At 41.8% G+C, this 13,794-nt stretch overlaps 1 protein-coding gene across 3 annotated transcripts in view; it reads left to right on the top strand.

The window, feature by feature from the left end:
• Positions 1–13,246, top strand: part of kdm4b (lysine (K)-specific demethylase 4B) — a 43,188-nt gene extending 29,942 nt beyond the window's left edge. For 2 of the 3 annotated variants that reach the window (XM_034583072.1, XM_034583071.1), the window contains exons 13-22: positions 572–732; positions 1,334–1,532; positions 3,259–3,335; positions 3,584–3,639; positions 3,899–4,007; positions 7,325–7,513; positions 7,635–7,811; positions 8,311–8,430; positions 10,156–10,248; positions 11,159–13,246. In XM_034583072.1, the coding sequence (XP_034438963.1) occupies positions 572–732; positions 1,334–1,532; positions 3,259–3,335; positions 3,584–3,639; positions 3,899–4,007; positions 7,325–7,513; positions 7,635–7,811; positions 8,311–8,430; positions 10,156–10,248; positions 11,159–11,689 (1,712 nt within the window). In that variant the 3' untranslated portion in view covers positions 11,690–13,246. The remainder of the gene's footprint in view (positions 1–571; positions 733–1,333; positions 1,533–3,258; positions 3,336–3,583; positions 3,640–3,898; positions 4,008–7,324; positions 7,514–7,634; positions 7,812–8,310; positions 8,431–10,155; positions 10,249–11,158) is intronic. The other variant, XM_034583074.1, reaches the window with a different exon arrangement.
• The last annotated feature ends 548 nt before the right edge of the window (positions 13,247–13,794 follow it).

The raw sequence follows: 13,794 nt of genomic DNA, 5'->3' as shown, positions 1-13,794 counted from the left end.
GCGACAAGGCTTCTTTTTCCTCCCCTCCCTTCTGAATTTTTTCATTTTCTGATTGACACTTATTGATCTGGGGATCACGGCTTCCAATTACCTGCTTTCAAAGTCACTTTAAGTCGGCAGCAAGGGACCTGACTCGGAGGGCCTGTCCTTCAGGAGAGTGCAGGGGGGACAAGGAGAAAGAGAGGACCAGTGTTGGGAGAAAAAAGCCAGTTAAATGGGAATCTTGTGAAAAGATTGTCCTGCCTTCTGTTCAGGTCTTACAAGGATCAGTAGCTTTAGGGGCTTCACAGCTAAATTGATTTCAGAACCACAGCAGCTAGTTGTGATGTCTCTGCTATTTGTGTTCATCAGCCAATAATTCAGAAGTGGTCGCGTTGTTGTTGTCTGGAACAGAATGCTGCTATTTTTGTTTCTTGGCAAAAGCTCCCCTATTGAAAAGATCCTCGCCCTTTCCCAAAAATACTTTATATGCATCTACTAGAAAAACAAAATCATTACAAATGATGGCTTTCTTCGAATGATGGTCTGCTTGTGAAGCAGCAACCTAATGTATCTTATTTTTCACCCACAGATCTGTCCTCCCCCGTGCCGCTGGACAGTGACATGAAGAAACAGGAGCACCTGTGGCAGAATCACTCACCCAACTTCCTTGCAGAGAAGGCCTTCAACGCTGCAGTGGCACCACTACAACCTTACTGTGCTGTCTGTTCACTCTTCTGTCCCTACAACTCGGTAAAGCCACACACTACAGAGTACATACATGTTAGAGATGCAGTGATGGTATTAATAGTTTAAACAGCTCCAAAACCAGGAGTTGCAGTAGTTCCTCAGGTTAGAGGTCGTATTAATATTGTTTTAAACGATTCGGACCAACGGACCGAAATCTAGTCCGACCAAAAGAAGTGGTTTTGGTCTGGATTTCACACTGAACCATGGTTCAAATCATTTGCAGTATGATAATATTTTTGGGGGATACTTCGGACTTTCAAACCAATTGCAGGAAGTTTAAAAAAAAAAAAAAAAGACGTGCAGGTGGCTCGCAGGATTGTTTGGATTCTTTGCCTCCAATGTTATAATGTTTGAGCAACTAGGATTGGGTTGTGATACCATGATGATATTGCAGTGGCAACAAAATTAACTAAAGGAACTGGTTTGTTCATCATCTCCATTCAAACAGAGAGACTGCTTTTTTTCTATTTAATACAATGTTAACGTGACAAAGACATGAAGTTTGGTTTGCATCATGGTAGGAAAACGCCATCAACCTACAAACAGGACAACAACTGTGGGAAATAAATACAAAGAAACAAACTCCTACTCTGAACTTTTCCAGCCACATAAAGATGTGTCCAGTGAGGCCCCAGTCACCCCCCTCCCCCGTCCAGGCAGCATGACTCGCCCACTGGTCCCAGAGATGTGCTTCAGCGTTGGGTCAGGAAACACCGAACCTCCACCCACCAACCGTCACATTGGAGAGGATGGAACCAGTCTCCTGCTTTGCTGTTCATCTTGCAAAATGCAGGTCCACGCCAGTAAGTAAAATACCCTCAATACAGCAATGGAGCAATAACACATGGTTAATGTACTGGTTATATTTTTTTAAATGAGCAGGAAAGGTAAATCTTAGCACAGCACATTGTTTGTATGCTGTTCACGAAAAGTCAACAGTCCTGCAGCTGCATGGAGCTTTCTAGCAGAGGAAATGTAATTACAGCTTTTACACTGCAGCAGCACCAGGAAGTCAGTGCGGCCACTGAGGCATAGATAACAGGATTTTAAGGATGTTAGAAGGTGGTGTTTGGATATCTCTGCTATTTATTCTATTTATGTAAAAAGTAAGTTATACAAATCTAACCTGATACGGCCTAATGGCTGTGAAATATGGATGTTAAAAACAGAGCTCTTTTTGGTAACAAAATATTGTGAATTTGAAATGGTTAAATAAACAGTAAGAAGTTGTGGAAAAGTTTGATTTGATTCAGTTTCAACAGTAAGACACTGGCCGCTGTGGGCACACTGCAGCGTTTGATTTATAACTCTCAGAATCTTGGTCTCAGCCAGCTACAAGCCCAAACATGAGCTGACAAGTTTTACAGACAAGCTCTACTGGGTATTCCACTGTTCCTCTCTATTCACAACTTTTTTTTTGTATCCCTGGACCCCTGAGAACAGTCCTGGAAAAATATGAAAACACCGAAGATAAGACTCCACTACAACAGTGCAACAAACTGTCAGCCCAATTCCCTTGTTGCAGCGCTCAGTGAGGCTCCGTAGTTTAACTCTCCTTGACTCGGGTTAAACCAGCTAAGAGGCTGCTCGAGCAACGCAGAGACCTCTCTGTAGGCGCCAGAACATAAACTTTACCGGCACTTATTTAACCTGGTTTCCACACTTAAGCATAGCAAAATCGAGCAAATTGACTTTCAAGGGTATTTGGCGTCCGTCACAGCAAAGTGTGAAAGAACCGGCGGCTTGTTAACAGTGTAAGAGTGTGTTCGCTTCGAGGGTTCTCTGCAGACTCTGCTTCTCATCACCACATGTCATCATTATTTATCTATATAACAAAAAGTTCTATTTGGTTGTATATTTTTAAATCGTGGCTTTATAGTCATATTATCTACTTTTCAAATCTTTGCATGTGTGGCAGATTCGTATTGGGCTACACATTCAACCACATCATTTCACATGTGCAGCCAGTAAAACGCACAGCGCACACACCAACCCTCCTGGGTTCTTATTATCCCTAAAGCTGAAGTGCACCTTCAAAAAGGCCAGTTCATTAGTCATCCAGGGATGAGCTGGGCTCAGATGGGGAAGCAGTGCTGCTATTGATAAGATGACATGAAGCAGAAAGAACTCCTGTCAAAAACACCAGCTCTGCACCCCAGCACCGTACTCTCCATTGTTTCTGAGCGGGCATCCAGCTAAAAATCGTTCACACCTGCCTAGGTGTTACATGAATGTGCCAGTCTTTTGGTCCAGAAGTACAAATTGGAGGTAGTGATGAGAAAATCCAGCAAGTTCTTTATAAAATGTGAACAAAGTAGTAAACAAGCAGGTTTGGTCTCATGGTCTTTGCACAAAATGACTCAAAAAACAAATAATTGTAGAAATGTAGGAAGTATTTAATAAATATTCAGGTCAAGTTGCTAAAGAGATCATTATTACACATGTGATTCTAGATGATACTTTTGAAACTTTAAATGCAAGATGGTTTTGGAAAGATATGTGGAGTCATTAATCTCTTGTCTCTTGTAGGTTGTTACGGTGTCAAACCAGAGTCTGTCAGTGAGTCCTGGATGTGTTCCAGATGTGCAGCAGGAGCTTGGACAGTGGTGAGTTGCAGCACTACCTCACATAAATCAAATCAACAAAACGGTTTCATATTTTCCAGGACTTCAAGTTTAATTATTGTATCTGTAATACTGTGGGGTCCAAAACTCTGAGGCCACCTCTCCTTTCATTTTACTGGAATTTCAGTCTTTATTTACTCGTACAAAATCAATTTGTGTAACAGAATAAATTCTGTGGACCGACTCCCTCAGTGCCTGAACCCAATCCTTGCTTGCTCTCTTTTTTTCAGAATTGCTGTCTTTGCAACCTGCGTGGAGGAGCTTTTAAGAGGACCGTGGACAACTGGTTAGTGGCACACACATGGTTCTTGAAGTGGCTTTTTACACGGAGAGGTTGTGGGACTGAAAGAGCAAATCATTATCATGTATTTTTGGACTGCTCAGGGATTCATCGGAGACAGCATGGAAAAATTAAGATTGACTTTTGTTTTCTAAGAATAAGTGCAATGACTGACGTAGTTTTGAGCATGGTTTGTCTGCTACTTTGACATTTGCTGGTATTCACAAGGTTTTGATGGCGTCTGTCTCCATCTGTGTGTCACTAGTTGGGTCCACATCATCTGTGCCATCGCTGTGGCTGAGGCTCGCTTTGTCAACGCCATTGAAAGGGAGCCAGTGGACATCAGTGCTGTTCCAGAAACGCGCAAGAATCTGGTAAGAAAAAAAAGGATTAATTTGTCTCTCCCATGGTACAGTGTGATGCCAGTCAGGCAGGTTTATGTTGAACACAGTTAAAATCTTTAGGTTAATACTAAAAATAGCAACCTCTCTCTTTTAAGACATTTTCAAAGAAGTTCTCGGTATTCATTGTTTAGCAGCTGTTCATTTCATTTGTCTTGCCTCCTTCACTTAATTTCCTTCTTTGACTCCTACAGTCTTCATCTACCTTTAGGCGAATCCCGTCTTTCCCGCTTGCTGCCTCTGTATCTGTCATTCTCTCCATTACCCCCCCTCCTTCCCTGGTGGACGGATAGATCATGTTTTTGCGAGCTGTGGATGACACGGGGTAAAACAGATGTGCTGAGGGTGAATGGCTGAATAATCAGCTGTCATTTCTCACTGTGCCAAATGAACTGCATCGATCCCGTGGGCAGGAGGCAATTTTCCCATTGCTGCCGCGTCTTTGAACACAAGTAGTCCCCCACCCCTTCCTTTCCTTCCGCCATCCCTCCTTCCCAGTCGCTGCTCCCCCCCTCCCATTCCACTTCACAGACAGTAGCAGTGCTTGCTGGTGCATTATCACAAATCTACAAACCTCCCTCCCCTTCTCTCTGAAAATCTATCAAAGACAAGCTGGGTGACATTTGCACCCAAGTGCTGTCAAAGCAGGTTTCTTCCATCTCTCCTTAAAATGCCATGAGAAGAAATTCTGCAGTCTAATGATTTGGATGGCTGGGCTGTTAAAAAGTGAACACGCACCCTCAGAACCGGTTATGATTGCACTATATTCAGCAGTCTAACATCGTTTCTCCATCCCTGGGTCTCAGTGATGGTTATCAGGGCCAAAGTCATAGATTCTCATATTCTACAAATAGATGCTCAAAATGCATTAAAAAAGGTCTTTAAAAAGTCTAAGATTCAATAATCTGAATTGCATACGTAGTTTGTAATGTCTCCTTGTGTTAAAATTATTTCTCAACGATGCATACATGCTGTATAAAACTACAAACCCGACCAACATGAAACTGATAAACTTCAATTTTGGCAAGTGGTAGGAACACTGGACCTCCAATATTCATTCATATCTGTCGTTAAATCTTAAATATCATTTATTATGGTCTTAAAAACCAGCAGAACCCATGGATTTTGAATTGGAGATTAGCTGTACTGCGAAGTGGAATGAGGGATAAACAAAATGGACAGACAGTTTGTATACGGAATTTCATCCCATGACGTTGAGGTCTCATGTCGTTGATTTCACCAGTGGAAAACTACTGCAGCCGGCGAAAACTTTAAGCCGCAGCAGCCGGTTAAATATCACTCAGTAAAGCTCTGCTGAGAGCAGTTGTATATTTTTCCTGCACTGGTACCGAAATGAAGTATTGGCACTTTAATAAAGAATTTTTATTTTTTGTATTGATCGGCCAAGCGCTGCACTACAGCTGCTGGCCGTGTGATTTGTCAAAAGGAGGTGGATGGAGAGGGAAGGGTGTGAGAGAGAAGGAGAGAGGGGGAAGACGTAGACACTGTGATAGATGATTACAATACACAGAAAGATACCGTTCACACAAGATGAGGCAGCTGTCAAAGCTGTTGGGAAAGAGGGTTGAGTCTGTTTGTTAGATTGAAGCATTGTGTAATGAGTGGAATGTCAATGATTTCACTTTTTTCCCCCTCTTCTTTTCAAATGAAAACTATTTATCTGCCAGAGATTTCTCAAAAATAAATACTTATATTAGGATTTTGAGGGAAGATGATTTTTTCTAAAACACACCTGAGGTTGCCCTGGTGTATTGAGACTATAACTCAGTTTGACAGGTCAAATTCTCTTACACGCCGTTCCTCTCTTCCCTGGTTGCGTCTCGGCTATTCATCCATCTCCCCCTTGTTCTCTCTGTCTTAACTGATACGGGGAACAAATGAGAGATGGGGGTGGGAAGGTGTAAAGACCACTGAAGACATGGAGGATTGAAGGGGTTTGAAGTGAATGAAAGGAAGGTGGCTGGGTTGTAAGTTGTGCACTGTGTTACATGTGGAGTCAGCTCAGCAGAAAAGCAGACCTGGTTCACAGATGTGGTTGGCTGGTGGTGATTTCACAGTCAGGATGTGGGGACGGAATAGGAGGATTTGAAAGGGAAAGTGCTCCAAGGGAAAACGGCAATGTCCCTACGATTATGCTGGGGGGGGTTGAGCGAGTGAGGCATGAAAAAAAGGTTGAAAAACAGTTTTCCAATGCCCCAGTGACGGTTCAGGCTGCTGTTCACAAATACAAAGTTGCTGTGTTTAAGTTGGGAAGAGAAACTCACCACAGCACTGACGCTGAGAACTGCACAAACATGTTGTGGGCAAAGCCTGAAAATAATTCATTCCATTTCTAGTGATTTAAAAAAAAAAAAAAAAAAAAAAAAAAAAAACAGAATCAAAGATCTGAGAGAAGTTGTTGATAAATTCTCCATAGGCCTTGTTTCAGTACCTGGGATTTTAAGGTGTGAAAGACCTGAAACAAAGAGTGTAATATTTTTTGTAGCTAAATTGTTGTGTTTGGTCTTTCATCCACTTGGTGTCATGTTTTGGCCATAGGAAGAGAATCCCAGCTGTGGCAGCAGGTTCAATGATCCACACCACATCCATACTATACATTTCTATTTTAAAATGCTATTCTAAACCCTCCATTCTAACACACCAGAAACTGCAGCAACATTTGTGTACACTGGTCCTGTGCGTGCCAGTGGAGACGGGAAGCAGATTGTCGACTCTGCAGTCGGTAGCTTAATTACAGACAGTACTTGGAACAAACTCAAACAACAGTGGTGAAAATTAAATGGAGGGATTCATGTTTATAGACCAACAATGTGGAATTATTACAAAGCTTTGCCTTTATCATGACTGATATGACCCAGGAAGTGAATGCAGGTGAATGCGTCATCATTTCCGAATGTCATGTGTTTTTCCATACTATAAAAAGAAGTGCGTGTTAGAGAAGCATCTGTAAGCATGAAAGCTTTATTTTTACCCAGCTTTGTTCCTTTCACACATTTTAGAGTTACATTTGAGTATATATTAAACTTTGAATCTTTTACAGCGCAATTTTCATTGAATAGAAAAAAAGAAAGTTTCAGGTTTGCCTGGCATCATAAGTAACCTTTAGCTGTGCGAGATTTGAGCTGAAGGACAGAAAATAATTCTTTGTGATCTCTGAACATCCATGAAAATATAATTTAAGAAATAAAAAATACAGCTAATGAGGTCAAGGGGGGGATTCGTCTCCAACATGAATCACCAACCAACATTATTTTTTTATCTCATTGCAGAAGTGCGTGTTCTGCCACGGCAAGAACTCCAGTCCGAACCGTGGCGCCTGCATCCAGTGCTCGAATGAGAACTGCGCCACGTCCTTCCACGTCACCTGCGCCCAAATCGCCGGAGTAGTCATGAAGCCTGCGGACTGGCCCTACGTGGTGTCTGTCACCTGCCACAGGCATACGAAGGTCCCCACAAAGGTAAGTGCACATCAAGGGAAGTGGTCGGTGATGATAAAATAGTTAAGGTAATAGCTCTATAGTTAAGGTTTGATTTTCCAGTTAAAAACCTCAACCTCTGTCTTGGTTTCTCTCCTTCCAGTCGCGGTCAGCACCCAAAGCCCCGCCCTGTCCAAACCTGGGCCAGAGAGTGATTGGCCGCAACGCTGACGGCTGGTACTACCATTGTACCATTATCGGCATGGCAACGCAGACGTTCTACGAGGTCAACTTTGACGACGGCTCATACTGTGACAACCTGCACCCAGAAAACTTATTGGTGAGTTCTCTTGCAGTTCAGTTCCACACTGATTCCATTGATCGAGACACTTCCTCAAATAAAGTGCTTTGTAGCCACAAGCATAACTTAATGACATTTATGTTTATAAGTAATTGGTTGCACTTAAAACATATGCAAGATGATTTCAAATAATCTAATGTTTGAAAATAACAAAACATAAGCAATCAGGCAACTTAAACTTAATTTTCTGCTGCCAACTAAAACCCTTAAAAGCAGTCTAAATTGTGTAAAAGTGAAAAATGGGAAAACATTATGAAAATCATGCTAAAAATGTAATTCGTCAAAGTTCATAACTCTATTTACTGAATCTTTCTGCTTGCTGCCTCAGGTTAATTACTTATTATGTTGTTTATGAATCATAATGACATAAGTTAAATGACATAAGTACATTTCTTAAATGTAATTTTCCGTCCTCCATCTCCTTCACCTTCTCCATTTCTCTCCTCCTCTTTCTCTTCTTCCCTCGCTCCTCCTCCAGAGTCACGACTGCCTGCGGAACGGTCTCCCCGAAGTCGGGGAGTTGATCGTGGTCTGCACGTCCGAGGGTCAGGTCCTCAACGCTTACTTCATCAAGCAGCACACCCACAAGCTCTACCAGGTGAGGGAGAAACACAACCTCTGGAAATGAGCCTCACTCATTCACAATCAAACCTGCTAGAAAGTGATTTAAACTCTGTCAACTGGAGGTTAGAGAAACTGTTTTAAATCACTGGCTGAGTCACTTGGAAAATAAATTATAGTTCAAATCTGTGAATCACGCAGAAGATGGGTCGATTCAAGTGAGAATTAAAAAATAGAAAACATTCAAGCTGTTAATTCCTAATTGCAGTAAAATGCTTTTCCAAATACAGTTGCACCTCACTCAGGTGTGGTGCAGACAAAACTGCGTAATGGGATAATTTGAATGTCTCATCTGATGCTCTTCTGCAGTGCGAATGTAACTGATTGAACCTGTGAGCTAACGCTGTCTCATGGTTTTTACCACCATCTGCTTTGGTTCCTGGGTTGTATTTATCAGCTTGTGAAACGCTCGGCTGCCCCTACAGATTATGGCCAAACATTTGGATACAGCGCGGCATCAAAACGTAAAGTAGAGATTTCACTGGAGCATGCTGTGAGATTCATGGGGCAAATATGATGAGCGCTTGCATAGTGGACATTTCAGAATTGAAGAAGATGATTCTGGAAGTTGTGCCAGAGAAGGCCGTGTTGAAAGTCACTTCTGAACTCGGAGACTGGGACTTGATTAGCAGACAAAGTTAAGGGAGGTTGTTAATCTTAGATTTTGCCATGACGCTGGTTTTGTAAGAACATTTAAAACTTTTAACCTGAGTCATTTCATAATTTTTATTTGAGAGATCGCTTGCTGAACAACAGCCTGTATTAAAACACATAAATTAAATGCCAAAATATTCTGAAGGGGGGTTACAGGCTCGTTTTACTGTTTCAATCTTGTTTTCTTAAATATCAAGTCTTGTGTCTCCTCAGTATGTCAGTGTTGCATCTTTCTGTGTTAATGACCCCAAGTTGCTCGGTCGCTGCAGTTCTGAGAGTCCTGTTTGATGAGAAACACTGTGACCATGAGTTAAAAAAACAATCCTCCAGCTGGTCGCTGTGTCACAGCCGCAGCCCTGACCTTGCCCCTTTTTTTTTTTTTTGCTCAAGACTTTAAAAGATCTACATTTACATTAAAAATACTGAGCTGATGGTCTTATTCAGCCACTGAGCAGCTTTGGGGTTCAGTGCCACGGTCAAGGACATTTTGACTGAACACTCGGTTGTTGATGAACCATTTCACATGGCTGAGATCCAGCCTGTGACTTTCTGGGTACATGTTTGTATTTCTCACTCATTAATCCACCCTGACACTCTTCTCTTCATAACTCACTGATGTGTCCTCTGTTTCCCAATTTCAATCGAGGTAACAGGACGTTTCATTTTGTTGTGTTTCATTCTGCTTCGCTCGTGTCTCTGTGCGTTTCTGCTGTAACTTCCGTGGCAGAGGACGTATTTACTGTAGTTGGCTTCTTTTCCTTCCACCGTTTGTATCGGTCACTTATAATGGATCATGATTATTCATTTCTGTTTGCTGCATTATGGCATTAAAACTTGAATCTGTTACATCATCGGTGAACATGATTAGCGCCTGAGTCACGTCCGGTAGATTTTCATCTGCAATGGTGTTGACAACGACTCCCATGATCCCACGCTGCTTCACGTCACCAAACTAGGTCTTTTGATATTGTTTTGAATGTGAGATCGCTGGCGCATGAAGTTACATATTGTACGTTTTAAAAACCTGATTTTTATTGCATCTGTGCAGGTCGAGTTTCAGGACCAGACTCAGCTGATGCTCAAACACTCAGAGATCCACCAGCTGGACCTGGAGCTGCCCAAAAGGGTCCGAGCCCGACTTGTGAGTAATCTGCTGAAATTTCTGCTTCTGCAAATAATAATAAGAAGAGGCCGCCAACAGCTTGTATCGTTCAATAAACGGACTCTTGAGTAGCTCAAGTTTTTATTCAAGCAAACAACTGACGCTTTGCAGCCCACAGAATAGCCACAGTCCTTGAATATTTATAGAGATGAAGCCTGGGTTCACTTTTAAACCTCCTGTTAGTTTTGAATACACTTAATAACAGATTTCATGGATAAATCTAACGTCAGCGGATGATCGGACAGGACTGATCATGAGCTCTGATCTGCACAGTAACACATGCAGTTCAACATGGATGTGTTTTAATATATTCATTACTGTATATTATTCAAACAGAGTGAATAAGAAAAGTGCCACAGTGATGCAGCTTGTTTAAACTGTAACTGGTTAGAACCTGATTATAGAGTAGCTGATTCTCCCTCATTTGAAAAAAAGAGTAATATGATCACTAACATGTTCTGAGTGAGGACAGGGGAAGGTGAACAGATATGCATCTTCTCCAATGGACAGCAAATGAGACATATTTATAATTCATCATTTTAGTTGGAATTATCGCTAGAAACAGTTGCTCCTCTATTCAGCATCTGTCTCAAACGCTTGGTTTTAGCTACTGAAACCTGTAGCACTCATCTGATCGTGATTGTGCGTCATCACTGAAAGCTGTAGAAATGCGCAATGGCCAGCGTCACATTTACGAAAGCATCTTATTGCCTTGTGGGAATGTGGAACAGTTTACCTGCCATTTCCATTGTGGAGGTTTTAAGTGCTCGATAAAGTGGATAAATGTACATGCTCACGATTCAGACACTCTAACATGGAGGACTGTTATTGCAGAGCACTAAATAGGATGTGATGTGTCCTCTCTAAGTATGTACTTGTCTGTTTACAGGCGATTAATGCTCCCCAGGACGAGGCCCCCCCAGCAGATGAAGCCAAAGCAGCCAAACGCCGCCGTCTGCCCCCTGGCCCAGCCCAACCTACTGAGACCCCCACGAATATAATCAATCCGCCCTCTTGCCCCCTACTGGCAGCCCTGGTAGACGCACCAGCAGCAACACGCAACAGTATTAGTTCGCCGACGACCTCACAACCTCTGTCCCCGCCCCACATGTACCCACTGGGGTCCCCCGCCCCAACCAACGGTATTCATGTGGACGCAGAGACCCCAATGGACACGAGCGCCATCCTCAGGGAAGCTCTAACGGAGTCATCCCTGGCCTCGGACCCCACGCTGACTCCTCAGATGACCCCCTTTCGGTCGACTTTAAACTCTGACCCCCTCCTGTCCGCCCCGTCCCCTCCCCCGCCGCCCCAGCACATGTCCGACAGCTACACGCCGAGCAGCAGCTACGTTTCCTACATGGAGACTCTGCTCCATTCACATTTCCCTCAGGATGATGGGCCCGGACCCCTGTATTAAAAAAAATATAAATAAATAAATAGAACTCCACAATATTATGACTTGGTCAATGGAGGCTGAGCCAATAGGAAGTAAGCTAATGGAGCTGGATTGTGGTGAGTGCTGTATTAATGGACAAAAAAACATTTCCTGAAGCAGCTCTGAGCTCAGGGCAGGAGCAGGAAGAGACACGGACACATGAGCACTCTTAATGCATGTTGCTTTTCCATTTTTGAGTTAATGTATTTGCAGTGGTGCTTTAGCCTGCTCTGAAGCAGCAGCCGCTAAAGAGGTAATGGCTTTTTTATTTTTAACAATGTTATTATTATTATTATTATTTTGTCGGTTTATTTTTGCAAAGGTCTTTATGTTCTTTTTGGTTTTTTTGGTCAGCTGCTGTGCTTTTCTCCTCCATCTTAATATGAATACGTCTCTGGGTGGTATCAACTCCATACCTCATTGCATTAATCTAGTAACAGCACACTCCCGTTTTCTTTTTCGACAGGAAGATAATTATCCTGATCTCTTTCTTTTTCTACTTTAAATCAAATAACCAGCAGCAAATTATCTATCTATCAATCCAGGCCTCCTGTGACGCCCAACATGGTGGAACAAAAGGATATTTACTGTGAGGTTTTATTTCTGGATTGCAGGAGGGAAAGGGTGTAAAAAAGGTATTGTAGGGGTGAACTCAGTATTTAAATGTCTTAGTCAAATATTGAAAGAATTATTTGTAATAGAAAACATGCTGAATGCAAACACAGCTAGGTTTGTCTGCAGGATGCATTACATTTTTGTGAAGCTGTGTCACCGTAGGTAACGGATGAGACCTTTTATGTATTTGACGTCATTCAAACGGCTCCTCAGCTTCTCACCCAAAACTGTCTCAGGGTTCCTACATGTGGAAAATAAATTAAGTTGTAACAAGTCACACAGTTGATGGAGAACATGGCACATGAATATCCGTTGCTTCGTCATATTTGCTCCTGGCGACAGTTTCTCTGCGACACTGAGTGATTTCTTTTTTTATCTGTCACATTATCTCTATGAGCTTGAAGGTATGATATTTGGAAAGAGGAACTTACGTAGGAACCCTCCAATCTGGAGATATTTTGTACCATTCTTGGTTTAAATTCTATGTATTAATCTATATTGTTAATGTTGTCGTTTTTCTATAACTGTATTCTTTCTATCTTCATTTTCTGAACTTCACAAACTTGGCCGAACCAAAAATATGTTTATTTTTGACAGAATTTTTCAGGCATATTACTCAGTTTGTACTGACGACTACATGTTCTTTGCTTTTTTTCCGGATGTGGCCGATTTGTGCTGCAGAGGTGCTACAGAGATATTAAAACTACTGACGGACTACACTTCCCAACACTGTCACCTTGTACATACCGCAGGCCTCGTGTATTGTGAATCAAATTTGTAAATGTCTTGAATATATTGTAACTTTCTTTTCCTTTTCTTCCCTGTCACAACAACTGAAATGTTGGAACGCAGACGTGTTCCTGTATCCGAATGACATCCATCAAGAAATCGTATTTCATAGGGATTAAAGTGGGTTGCTAGTTGCCAGCGCTTCTGTGTTTTGTGTGTTAGCACAGGGATTGAAAGTCGCTTGAGTCGAAACCCTCTGATGGAAAGATAAAGAAACTTTCCTGAAGAACCACTAACATCTGATGATTATACGTTAGAGAGATACATTAAAAGAATAACTGTTAATGTAAGTTTATATCCAGATACCAATCAAGACACTTTTAGTTTTGTGGAAACTCAAATTCTCAGTTATGGAAAAAAGACTCACACAGACACCTCTGGTTTGGTTAATCCAGTGATTTTAATAAGTCATCATTCAGGATGATTGTGATTGATTTAATAATCCCATGAATCAAATCATACAATAAAACTACTTTTCTTGTCTAATCTTATTGTCAAAGCCTTAATAAAAGCAGAAGATATTAAAACGAGAACTGTCAGTGTATGATATAGTAAAATATCATCAGCTCGGTCCAAAGGTAAAAAAAAACACCTAACATGTTATTTCTATTTCATTTAATCAGGACAAAAACCCTGTGCACTGACGTCATGGAGGCTGGTGACGGAGAGGTTTAATATTTTTA

This window comes from Hippoglossus hippoglossus, chromosome 4 (genome assembly GCF_009819705.1).
Source record: "Hippoglossus hippoglossus isolate fHipHip1 chromosome 4, fHipHip1.pri, whole genome shotgun sequence".
Classification (NCBI taxonomy): Eukaryota; Metazoa; Chordata; class Actinopteri; order Pleuronectiformes; family Pleuronectidae; genus Hippoglossus; species Hippoglossus hippoglossus.
This window is presented reverse-complemented; position numbering and strand designations above follow the sequence as displayed.